At 39.1% G+C, this 13,584-nt stretch overlaps 1 protein-coding gene across 4 annotated transcripts in view; it reads right to left on the reverse strand.

Annotated features, from left to right (window-relative positions):
- Nucleotides 1-13,584, reverse strand: part of HMCN1 (hemicentin 1) — a 188,609-nt gene that overhangs the window by 100,103 nt on the left and 74,922 nt on the right. For 3 of the 4 annotated variants that reach the window (XM_074596824.1, XM_074596825.1, XM_074596826.1), the window contains 10 exons: nt 12,833-12,946; nt 12,488-12,646; nt 11,388-11,582; nt 9,601-9,699; nt 9,266-9,393; nt 7,150-7,294; nt 5,686-5,798; nt 4,513-4,669; nt 3,508-3,682; nt 1,022-1,149 (listed from right to left, as the gene is read on the reverse strand). In XM_074596824.1, the coding sequence (XP_074452925.1) occupies nt 1,022-1,149; nt 3,508-3,682; nt 4,513-4,669; nt 5,686-5,798; nt 7,150-7,294; nt 9,266-9,393; nt 9,601-9,699; nt 11,388-11,582; nt 12,488-12,646; nt 12,833-12,946 (1,413 nt within the window). Of the gene's footprint in view, nt 1-1,021; nt 1,150-3,507; nt 3,683-4,512; nt 4,670-5,685; nt 5,799-7,149; nt 7,295-7,437; nt 7,572-9,265; nt 9,394-9,600; nt 9,700-11,387; nt 11,583-12,487; nt 12,647-12,832; nt 12,947-13,584 lie in introns of those variants that run through there. The other variant, XM_074596827.1, reaches the window with a different exon arrangement.

Genomic DNA, 13,584 nt, shown 5'->3' on the forward strand with positions numbered 1-13,584 from the left:
AACTAAATTCCCTCAGGTGACTAGAGATATAGCTTAAAGATATGATTTAGTGATAGTTTTTGTCAGGGTTAGGTTGATGGTTGGACTCGATGATCTGAAAAGGTCCCTTCCAACCTAGGCAATTCTGTGATTCCATGACTAAGGAAGCAGACCTGCATGTTCTCTATGTAGGATAGGATGTACGATACCCGATTGCTTAATTTATTTGAAGAAGATACATTTCAAATTCTACTGCACGACTTCCATATGAGTAGTGTAATATTGTTATACTGAGCACATCCGAGTAGCTATGGGTACTGGCTATTCATAACACACAACAATTCAAAACCTTCTATGATAAAGTTAACTACATTTTCCTTTTGACATTTTCATTTCCTTCCCCTAATTCCTGATCTTTCTATGCTTCCAAACACAAGTTCGGAGAAGGAGATAAAATGTGACTGGAAAAGATTTTGCTGGTCCCCAAGAATAATACAAATCCAACATAACTCTTTTGCCACATTGTTTTCCTTTCTAAGGATCATTGACAATAAAGGACTTACAAAGAATGTCTGAAACAGTAACAAGTGCCATTTTTCCAGACTCTCTGGTAATATACAATTACAGATAAACAAAGATGAGCACTGATATCAGATGTCTCTACCCACAGAATCAGACAGTAATCTGTTATAGCCATTGCAATGGAATTAGCATAGTCTGAAGGTTTCAGAGCTGCAGGGGGCAAGAGTTCCACTTTGGTACATTCATGGTATGTGATCCACTTCAAAGACGTGTGCTGTCAACAGGCATCGGCAGCAACACTTCCAGACTCTACATCTACCATAGGAGAACTATTTATACACCCACAATTACTATTGATCAGCCTCATCTGATAACAACAACCTGTAGATGAAGATAATATGATCTGAAAGAATATAGGTCTATAGCATTTAACATACATAGGGAAAAATGTTTTAAAAGCTCTGCATGATGCTAAATTCCATGTGGAAACTTGTAGATTGTCCTTTAAGTTAAAGCTTACCGTGTACACTTAGCTTCACTGACTGAGTTGCATTCCCAGCAATATTTGTGGCTACACAGATATACATTCCACCGTCTGAAATTTGTGTCTCACTAATCTTCATTGACCCCGAGGGCAGGAAAGTATGTCTGGAAAAATAAGTAGATACACCGTATAAACATGCATTGAAAAGTAAATGACCTCTACTTACACATTGATAAGGACCGCTACAAGCTAAAATAACACCATCCTACAGGACATGCTCAGCCATGCCATACTGAGCCACTGCATTCAGAACATGCAGCAAATATCTACAATATAAGATCCAAATTAAAAAATTTGGTTCCGTCTACTTACAGAATATATTAAAATCTGTCTTGTTTCTAGAAACAGAAAAAAAACCCACAAGGTAGAGAAATGGAGCTCTTCAACCTCCCATCACAAATCTTTGCTCAGCCCAGGCCAGCATGGTCAGAAAGTTAAACAACTTTTGATACTATTTCATCTTGGCAAAAAAGATGTTATGACAGCTAAACATGGAAAAAGGGGCTCTGAAAAGTATTCTGATTCAAAATCACCAGTTCTGATATTGATAGAAATTGTCACTATTCATCACTCAATAATTAACTACAGAGTATGGATTTTTACTGGTCACAAGCTTGCAACATTATAAGATACAGCCTTGGCCAGCTCAGCCAAATTCTTCTTATGTAGAAATCAAAAGCCATAGAAATAGGGAAAAAATGAGGAGGGAATTAAAAATGACAGCTAAGAACTGACAAGAAGAAATTCAAGTGTAGCACTCAAGGTTAATATACAGAATTTAGGCAAAGTTGGTGGGGAATTAGTAGTACCATCTGTCTTCCTTTCTCTGGCACGCTTTAATTAGGACAGTGTTGTTATATGGGTATAAATGGTGAATTTGGGGATTGCAATGGCCTGGAGAGATGAATGGAAATTGTAGTGTATTTCCTCTGGGCCACCCAAATCTCTCTGATATAATTCCTCCTTTGCTGCCCATATCTTGCCAAACTTTTTTTTTTTAAGTAACCCCAAAAGATATGATTGCTGGGGTAACTTATCTCCATTATTTTGTCCACTAATTAGATTTGCTTTCTGACAGAAGCTCCTTCATTTCTGATTTCACTCTTTTGTTTATTGGTTCCATTTCTAACATCATCTTTTGGGTGGTCCCAAGCAATTTCGTTTGGACTAATTCTTTAACCTTTGCTGACATCTGTAAACAATTTTATGGAAGGGGCTGAGCTGGACTTGTGCTGCTGTGGACAACTTGGATTGCCACAAGAACCATGAGCAAGTAGCCTAATTTATCAATGTCTCCTGAGGCAAAATGAGGACAAGTAAGAGACCAAGAATGCAGATTGGTGAGTGCATGACACGTGCCCACAGGACACAGCAGAAAATTCCACAGAGATAATTAATAACAGATCAGCTCTGTGCACAAGCCTCCTTCACCAAACATGCTGTCCCAGCAGCTATTAGCTGCTGAGGCTCTTGCAGAGTCCCTCTGAGGTGCAGGTTTGGCCACAAGGGAAGCAGGCTCACCTTCAGGTGATGTACACACCTTCAGGTGTGTACAGTGCCTTAATTCAGCTCAGACACTGGTTGATTCTTTCCACTGGGAGCAGTGAGAGACACTAGACAAGGGGCACAACAACAATAGCTGCAGCAGGTGTTTGGCCAGCGCTACCATTTCCTGGTTTGTGAATACAGCTCTAGCCTTTAACCCTTCTGAGGAATCTTGAAGACTAGAAAAGCACTAGCTCACCCCGGGACAGTACCTGGCACTTCAACTGGGAACATACAGACAATAATCACCTACTCCTTTCCTCTCTTATTTTGTACCACACTAAAATAACAAAGGAAGAAGTCCAACATTGTGTCTCATGCTGCATACAAGACAGTCCCCAACTCTTCAGTCTCTAAGGTTGTCAACTCAACATTTTTATAAACATTTAGCTATGTTTTCACATGTTCAAGAATATCTGGACAGTTTTTGTAACCAAAACACAGTGAGCAATGAGCCCTTGTAAGCACTCCCAAACGTTTATCATCATCTGTAATCTACTGGCAGCCCAAAGTCCATATGAATAATAAACGATGCTCCCCTGAGCATAAATATAAGTGTTTAAGAAAAGAAAAACAGTTTTTAAACATTTATAATCAGGCACAGATTATGTGGGTCTCCGGGCACCACCACAGTATGAATGTAACAGGATCTCTTTCATCTTGGCCTCCTGAGATTGCATATAAACGCGTGCTGGAATGGAAGCTGTGCAATGATGCATGGTCTTAGCTTCCGTCGGAAAGAGACATACACCTGGTTTGGGAAAGAGTTTCAAGACCTAGTAAAACAGGGTCCTCATGCAAGACAACTTAATACCTTCTGATTGATCCTGAGGCAATTAGAAATTATATAGCCTTCCAAAATCTTGAAAGCTTAGACGCAATTTCTTTTTTCATTTGTTTTCATTAAACATTGTTACCTTGGAGAGAATGGAGATATGAGCTGCGTTTCTTTGGCCCAGGTAATTATGGGGGGTGGTGAGCTCTTTACTTCACATGGAAGTGTAACATCTTCCCCTGCAATTACCGAGATCTCTATGGGTTTATCATATGCGTTTCCTTGCTGGTCTCCAGGCCTGGATACTCTAGGTTTCACTATAACATGGAACATGTTAAGAAGCTGCAATGAATATGTAAATATTTGTACAAACGTAACACCATGCAATTTTACTTCAGATTAAACGTCTTTTTTTTTTTTTATCAGGTATATAACATTACAATCCTATTTTTAATGACACGTTTGCAATAGACGTAAATCAGTGTAATGCTGATGTATGGTGCCTGTAGCTCAGGCACTGGCTGATGCAATACCACAAATACCAGCAAGACTGCCCTACCTACCCAAAAAGCTGGACAGCAACAGGCACGTGTAGTTCATCCATATGCTGAGCTCTGTATTGCATAGATAGCTTTCGACCAACACCTGAACGATGTTACACTACAGCACCAACACCTACAACCCAGAAAAGCCTTGCAAAGCAAGCCTACACCTAAATACAATTTTTTATAATTCTGGGAGATGGTAGGAAGCTTTGGGACCGATGGGATTAATGGCTCTTCTTCCTATCAGCTGGGACTTCTATTCCTATACAGGTACTTCCTATTCACTTCCATAAAGATGAAATTATGATCAGCCCAAGATCCTAGTCCATGAACTCAAGGTAACAGGTATCAGGAGGTTTTAAGAGAATCGTAACAGCTGAAAGATAAGCTTTGCAGTATCAGCCATTTGTAAGATTACCTACTATGAGGATCCAGTGATCTAAGACAAAGTCAAAAGCACTAATTAGAGATTGTTTTAAACCCCGTTTGCACTGTGGGTATCCTAGGTTCACAATCCACCTGAGTGTGTTTTACCGTCTAAAATACAATGCAATGGGAGGACAGAGACAACACTGCTATATTTAATTTTAGCTCACACACACCGTAGACAGACAGCTGGACCTTCCGCGTAGCATAACCAGCAGCATTTGTTGCAGTGCACACATATTCCCCAGTCTCTTCACCCCCTGGTGAAACTACCTGCAGGCTTCCATCAGACCCTGCAGAAAATTTCACATCACTGGAAAGAATTACTTCTTTCTGTGGAAAGAAGGGAAAATAAAAAAAAGTCTACAGTGTCTGGATCTCCTAAAATAAAAAAAAATTTACAATCATTTAATTCAATAAAGCTGAAGCTTACAGAGATAGAAAAAAATCTAACAAAACCACAAAAACTATTAAAGGAATATAAAAATGCTAGTTCCTGCACCATCTCCCTTAGCTCACCCCATTGCTGTGATCCATTCGTATGAAAACTGCTGTATTTTTAATATAACACTGTCACATTTTTCACTGTGAAATATGCTCCATATGCTCTTTAGTGTAGTTCCTCAGACCAAACAATTTGCAGGCAGTCTGACTAAACTGAGCAATATTTTTATTTACATTACAATACTACTGCTATTGCTTATGGCTGAGATGGACAAAATATTTTGAATTAACTAAAAAGCCTGGCCCCAAAATTCCATCCATACAAATTATCTAATTTCAACTAACTTTTCACATCCCTTGAGTGTCACTGTGCAAGCAGCACCAACCGCAGAAGCACAGGGATTCTTATACAGAAAACTCACTACTTTTTACAGATGCTAATTTTTTAAAAAATTGAAGTTTTCTGATGTCAAAACATCTTGTCAAAGACGATTGAAAAATGACGGATGGTTAACCCCAGAATGCCACCAGTAGACACACTTTCCTCAGCGGGGAAAAAAACAGTCTTCTTAAAGTAAGGCTCCAAAACAAAAATGAACTTTCGATCTGTGGCAGGTTGCCTAATCTCAAAGTATCAACTCATAACAGGAATATGAACAATTTCTAAAGTGTTAAAAACATAACGATACAGTGATAACCAAAGCCCTTCCAAAGAATAGAACATTGATCTATGGGTGGACGATGGCCAAAAAAAACACTGCTCTAAGAAATAAAAGCAGATACAAATAGAGATTTCCAGGTCCCTCGAAGCTAAGGCTTTTGGTTGTATTTCTTGCATATAGTTTTTATGACAACAAAATTATGTGTTCAATTCATCTTTCACCATGAGAAAGATGAGAAATTACCTTGGACCAGACAATAGATGGCTTAGGAACTCCACTTGCTTTGCATGGTAATGTTACTGGGATTCCTTCAATGGTGCTAAATATCTGCTGTCCGTGCTGAATAACAGGCAGAACTAAAAGTAAATGCAAATATTAAACACATGCAGGGGACAGATTTCAAACCACAGCACCACTCCTACAATAAAATCCTTACATTCAATTACTACTTCATACAGGCAGCAGCGTTCGGGAATTTCCAGCCTCTTCTCTGAACCCTAACATTGACAATGACCAGCACTTTCTCCTCCTCTCTCCAGTCATTCGTGACAATAAATATCTGTTCATAACAAAGCATGTCAGCCACAGGTTGATCACTGGATTAGGTACACATAGTTTTTAACTAACTGTAGGTATATCATAGAGTTGATTGCAATCATTTCAGAACGTCTTTGCATATCCTCTGCCAACATTTTGGGCCAGGCTTCCCGAAATGATACTGTGCATGATTCAACCTATACAGCACCTTTCAGGAGAATAGGTTCAGCATTTCTGGTGCTGAATCAGTTTCCATCAACAGACACCATTTTGAACAGAGCAGATATGAGAACGATCACATTTATTTAATGCTTGTTATAAATGCTACAAAGTTACGCTAACTGCAGGGACTGACTGTTAGATGAACTTGAACAAAAAAACCAGATCACTTCACAAAATCAGTAATAAGAAAATAGTACGAACCCCAGCCCCCCTACCTAACTGAGCTGGTTTTGAATTAACAAAAAAAAAAACCAAAACAAAAAGAAGATAGATTTAAGGCTATAATCTAAAATCCAAAAACTAGATCCTTCTAAAAACATACAAATAAATTCTGAATATAAGTTCTGAAATATTCCAAAAACTAGAGCTGACACGGAAGACCTTATCAGACACTGAGTACTTGCCTGTATTGAAAAATAACAGCTATTCTTAATGTAAAAGGATGTTCCAGCACCTTCAGTGAAGCTCAAAATAAATCTCCCATAATTACTTTAACACGTGAGAAAATTTCAGCCTGTAAACCATGAAGCGCTTTGACCCCACACAGAGTTAACACAAGTATCTTCAGCTGAAATGCAGATGGGTTACCACAACGCTAACACTTTGTGTCTTGCCGTCAGTGTAATTTTTGGTTAAATTAATCAAAAAAATTTTATTAAAGAAAAACAAAAAGCAAAAAACCCAAGCCCAATCTTTAAAAATCTTTGACAATCACAAAACTGCGTTATTTTTGTTTTATTTTAAAAACAGTCTCAGTCGCTTGGTTCTTTCCTTTGCAGTGGATCCAATTTCCCATCATGTTACTTTACAAAGTAACATCATTACAAAAGAGGAAATGTGAGAAATTAGTATAACTGTAACAAAAAAGATCCAGTGAGAGCTCCTGTTAGTAAGAAATACGCTCTCATCTTGCATTCAGCACAAAAGCAACAAGGCAGTGTTCCTTACCATACACATTAACAGTAGTAGTTTTGTTGCTCGTCCCAGCAACATTACTTGCCATGCAGGTATAATCACCGCCATCCTGCAGCCGAACTCTTTCAAGGTGCAGGCTTCCATCACTGCGAACGTTAATGTAGGGATTGGGAACCAGCTGCCAAAAGAGTGACGTAGCGTTTTACTAAAGAAAATACTTGTTGATAATATTTACTTTGGGATGCAGCATAGCTTTACTTGACTGTTTCACATTCTTAAAAATTATATGTTCCTGGGGAATTTTACTAGAGTTTTTCCTACCTTCCATCTTCCATAAGAAGGTAATTTTTAAATATGAATTTTGGTAGCACCTCGTATTTACTGCTGGAGTGAAATTAAGATCTGCAACGGCAAATCTGCTCTGCCACAGTATGTATAAAACCGCCACTCATGCTTATAATTGTGCGCTGAAGTAAAAACAAACGTAGCTGAATTATTTTACTGTATTTTTTATTGGTTATTCCAGTAACCCAGTCTGATCACAAATCAGCTCTTTATGAGTGCAATAACTTGTTCTTCTTCCACAAACAGATCCTTTTTTTTATAATTATCAAAACCTTCTAACTGGCCATATCCATCAAGTAGAGAGACCAGCTCTGAAGCATACCATTGTGAAAGAAAAGTTAAAATTTTCATAAGAGTAATTTTGTAAAGGTTATATACCCTATAGCAACACCAAAATAAGATCAATGAGCTCAGCAACACAGACTTGCCTTAAAGAAAGGCTGTTAGAATGCAAAATTGTTCCAGTCATGCCGTGCTCAGAGAAAGCTGCATTCTTCTCTAAATATAACTTTTTTCCAACACTTTCCTTGGAGTGCAGCTTTTGCCGCAAGCTTACAATTACAGGAAACTAGCACTACTACACAGAGGAATTAGCAACTCAACAAGGAGGATCCTGCCAGTATTTCTCACAGAAGTTCCAGCCTGTGCTACTTGCACTTACACATCAAAAGAAAAGTCCAGTGATTCAAAAACTGAGCAGAAAACTCTAGCAAACAAAGGGCCAAGTAGTGCCAGAATTCTGCTTGGCGACAATAAATAAAGAAAAATTTGCTATCATTTTTTAATTGTAGCTGTGGAGAAAGGGCTTTAGGGAAAAATTAGCAAGATAAAGAGCAGAACTTCACAGGGATGTTAAAGTCAGTAATTTCGCTATTACTAAAGAAATGAAACTTCACTCAGACAACTAACCTAGGTGCGATGTCTACACCACTTCTCTGTCTGCAGGAGTTATAAATTGGCAATGGTGTGCTCTCAAGGGGGAAAGAAAACACATTCTTTCATGCTCTAAGCAGTGCACCACTGGGAAAGGAGTATATGGTACAGGGATGCTGACATTTATCTCATCCCATCAGCAACAGTAAAAGTCATGACATTAAAAACCCCTAAATCTACGTAAATTTTCTGGTATCTTTATTTTTTAAAAATAAGGAAAAAGAAATGCTTTTCAGTTACCAGGGTTTAAATTCCAGCACTTTTGTCATTCTGGTAGGCGTATTCACAAGATTTCAAGAGCCAACAAGAATGCATAAAACTACTTTGAAACTAAGTAAGAAAGAAGACAAAAGGACAATTCACAAATACTTTGGCTCCGGGTTCTTTTCTAGATCTTCACATCCCCCACTACCATCTTCTATTCCCTCATCTATGCTTCAGAGTTAGAAATTTCCTAGCACAGGCAGTGATCAGTCAGGCATAACCATCAGGATGCCACACTTCCACTTTCATATTTTGAACAGTAATAAACCATCGTTTCTTAGGCGGATGTCTCTACTCTGAATGCCAGCGCCTGCAGAAACTCAGAAGCAGCTACTGCCTTACAGAAACAGCCAAGTGGCTTCTCCTGAGGAGGCAGCAGCTCCTATTGAGTGGTCGTTGTCTGCTGTAAATCACCTAGATGACATTGGATCCTTGTTTCCAGTGAGCTAGTCCAACCTCCTGAAGCATCTTCATTTGTAAGCATAAAATCTATTAGTATATTTGCACATCAACTTTTGTAAATTAAACCAAGTTGTTATCATGGCTTGAAATGTCAGCTGAAGATTTTGTCTGCCCATAACTCTTACAGGAAGCAAAACAGTCTTACCACCATATTGTTTTTAATCCATCTCCGGTCTGGAATGGGGTTTCCAGCAAGCAGTACACAAGGCAAAGTGAGCTGCTGCCCCTCAATTACATTGGCTGTGGCTGGACTTATTCCAATCAGAGGCGTAACTTCAACAAAAGAAAGAATTAGAAGAAATTATTAGGAACTTTTATACATTCATGTAAAATATCAAATCTGAATTTTCATTATTAGTCTTGTCAGTAATGCTACTTGCAGCAGCACCAGACAAAGTTCTCCTTGTGCAAGGTAATATTCAAATATAGAGCAAGAAACATTTCCTACAATGAAAGCTATAAGACATTAATCAGTCTTACCCAGTCCAGTTACTGTGATGGTGGCTGGCCGTGACTGAATCCTTCCAAACTGGTTCTCAGCTTCACAGATGTAAGTTCCTTCATCACTGACCCACAAATCTAGAGGGGAGGGAAAAGAGACCAGACTGCAGCATATGAAATGATATTGAAAATTTTGCAATACATAGGTACCCTATCTTTTAATCTTTCAGTTTCAAGTATTCAGTTTTGGCCAGATCATTCCTTTCCATCTGTCACCAAGTACAGAAGCAATGACTATATAAGCACTTGAATTAAAAAAAGCATTATATAGAATCATAGAATCATAGGGTTGGAAGGGACCTCTGGAGATCATCTAGTCCAACCCCCCTGCCACAGCAGGATCACCCAGAGCAGGCGGCACAGGAACGCGTCCAGGCGGGTTTGGAATGTCTCCAGAGATGGAGACTCCACCACCCCTCTGGGCAGCCCCTGCCAGTGCTCTGCCACCCTCAAAGGAAAGAAGTTCTTCCTCGTGTTTAGGTGGAACTTCCTATGCTCAAGTTTGTGCCCATTACCTCTTGTCCTGTCCCCCGGCACCACTGAAAAGAGCCTGGCCCCATCCTCCTGACACCCACCCTTTCAGTATTTATAAGGGTTGATAAGATCCCCCCTCAGCCATCTTTTTTCCAGACTGAAGAGACCCAAATCCCTCAGCCTTTCTTCATAAGAGAGGTGTTCCAGTCCCCTCATCATCTTGGTAGCTCTCTGCTGCACCATCTCCAGCAGTTCCCTGTCCTTCTTGAACCGGGGAGCCCAGAACTGGACACAGTACTCCAGGTGCGGCCTCACCAGGGCAGAGTAGAGGGGGAGGATGACCTCCCTCCACCTGCTGGCCACACTCTTCTTGATGCACCCCAGGATGCCATTGGCTTTTTTGGCCACAAGGGCACATTGCTGGCTCATGGTCATCCTGTTGTCCACCAGGACTCCCAGGTCTCTTTCAGATGAGCTGCTCTCCAGCAGGTCAGCCCCAAACTATACATATATATGATACTTTTCATCATGTTATATATTGCATATACTTTAATACAGTACATACTAATGTGCACAAATAATATATGGCAGTATGCTATATATCCACACATACATATACTATTATGTAGTGCATTTACAGGGGAATTCTGTTTACTACGCACAGCAATGTGTGTCTGTATGCGAACAGAAACCCACATAGTAGTACAAAACACACAAGTTACTGTACCCTACATACAGTAGAGAGGAATTACTTCACTCAACCTGATTACATCTAGAAAGGAATAAAAGAGCTAAGAAAACAGAATAACATCACTTAGCGTAAGGGTCACTGAAATGGTCCAAGTAACTGAAATCACAAGGTCACTTGCAGAAATTCTAGTTATTACTCAAGTTAGGACTTGACAAAAACAATGAGTTTAGAAACACAGATCTCAAAAAAACCAAACCAAAACAAAAAACACCAAACCCAAAAAAAAACCCACCCAAAAAATGAAAATCCACGACTTCTCAGTATCAACGGAGTTAATAACCCACATTTACTTAAATAAAAGTATAATAATTTCTATGAAGAAGAGTGAAGCCAATGACGAAACACATCTGAATTCACAAACTCGTGGGAAAATGAACTGCATGTCAAAAGCAATTAAGTCAGTATGAGAAAGACAATCTCTTATAAAAATCCAGTCTTTTTACACAGTTAACAATTTATGAAGTAGTATAGTAACTTAAATGTACCACATATGTCATATTTCCCTTTAGAATCTTTTCATAAGAAAGTTTAGTCTACCTACTATTAATAGACAGAGCTCCTGTTCTGAGTTGACTGATGGAACTAACTGCAAACGGTCTTGAGAAAAGGGAAGCACCGTTTAGCCACCTCCATTTAACCTTTGGTTCTGGGTAACCCTGAACGTAGCATGGCAGTGTGATGTTTGAGCCAATATCCGCAGATTCATCACTAGGCTCCTGTGTGAAAACTGGGGGGGCTAGGGAAAAAAAAAGGAAAGAGTACACAAAGTGAACTGGGGTTGCAACATGACATTAGCATTCTGCTTGCACTATGGACAACCTAAATTTATATCCCATTATGCACAATTATTCTTTTAACAACAGATTCCCAACTCTAGCAACACCTTACAAAAGCAGCCTTGCATGCTCTGTACTTACAATGGGGAGCTCAGAAATGGGCTAAACATCTCAATAAAAATGAAGACTGAAGACACAACCAAGCCCATCAGAAGAACGTGTATACTCAAGTGTTAGCATTGTTAGTCTCCTTCAAACAGCGCTGATCGTTTCTTCAGAAAGTGTATGTGCCTGAGAGGAACATGCATTTAACAAGATGTGATGTGTCAGGCCACAGGCAGTTAGAAAGAATTAGGAAAAGAGGAGAGGAAGGGCTAAGTTACAATAACCTTAAGCAGTACCTTAAGTTAGTATAATATATTATCTACTTTGAGAACTATGTTAGGTTGAGGTTTGAACAGATTCCTCCTCCTCTGCCTCTCTCTTCCTCCTAATTTTTATGCTTTCCAAAAGAAGTAAGAGTGAAAGAAAGCTGGAGTTCAAATAGCACAAGGAAACAGCTCAGTGAACCCCACCAAAAAGGTGTTCCCAGCGCACACACACACAGACTTACACATATTTGTGAGAAAGGTTCAAGTAACCAAGGCACCATTGACCACATATAGAAACACTGAAATTAGAATCACAGAATGGTTTGGGTTGGAAGGGACCTTAAAGATCATCTAGATCCAACCCCCCTGCCATGGGCAGGGACACCTCCCACTAGAGCAGGTTGCTCAAAGCGCCATCCAGCCTGGCCTTGAACACCTCCAGGGATGGGGCCCTGGAATTGGAGTACTTACTGTCTAGATTGCAAGCTACTTACAGCCAACATCTAGAGTTATCTTTCCAGAAGCTGTCCCTGCATCGTTGGTAGCCACACAGGTATAGTCACCAGCATCCAGGTCTTGTGTTTCCTGGATCTTCAAAAGACCCCGATGAGTATCAATAATGAGAAATGCTGATGCCCTCAACTCTAAGTCACCTAAGTCCAGACAAAAAAAAAGGCAACTGAAATACAATGGGTATTTATCAAAATTATTCCAACAAAAACAGTGTCCCAAGTTTGAGATTTGTTCACAACAGCTTTAGAGAAAATGAAATCACTTCAAGATCACTGTTCTAAATATTCCTGCTAAAGTAAATAAATGAAACAAAGTAATAAGTGCACCTTTAAACCATTTAACTTGGGGATGTGGGATTCCAGTTGTTTTACACTCCATAATAGTTGTGTCTCCGAGAGCAACCAGAATTTCACTTTGAACTATGGTCAATGTTGGGCCCTCTAAAAAGAAACAATATAGAAAAAATGAGTTCCTCATCCAAAGAATACACATTTTTAAGACATAAGCCATGCAAGATTCTGATTTTCTCTTGTTATATGGAAGAACATTTGCATTAAAAGTCAAACAGGCTTTAAAATCACATAAGGTGACAGATAAACACTAGAAAACATGAAAAAGTAAAATCTGGTCCAGAGCACCTGGGTCACACAGAGAATTTAAGGACAGAATCAGAGGAGTTTCATCACGTAGAAAGTAAAAAATGAAAAGTCACAATCCCTCTCCAGCCAGATGCTGGTCATCAAGAATTTTAATAGTCTGCTATTAATATAATCAACGTATTGTTTAGAGAACACAAATTGAATTAGGACTCTAAAGTTCTAAGCACACTACAGGAATTTACAGAAACACGATTCCTTTTCCAAAGGCCTATTCAAGTTTGCAAGCCTACCCCACTTTCATACCCAATTTTAGGTGTTTTTTTTTCTTAAAAACAGCATAAGAAGAAACATTAAGCCCCAAATATCATCTAACAATACTACTCAGATTTGAATAAAAAATGAAAGGGATGTTTGTGGGCTGTTCAACATTTTTTCTGAGTTTTTTTGAAATTTTTATCAGTACATTCCACATGGTTTTA

The sequence above is a fragment of the Larus michahellis genome, chromosome 8, assembly GCF_964199755.1.
Source record: "Larus michahellis chromosome 8, bLarMic1.1, whole genome shotgun sequence".
NCBI lineage: Eukaryota > Metazoa > Chordata > Aves > Charadriiformes > Laridae > Larus > Larus michahellis.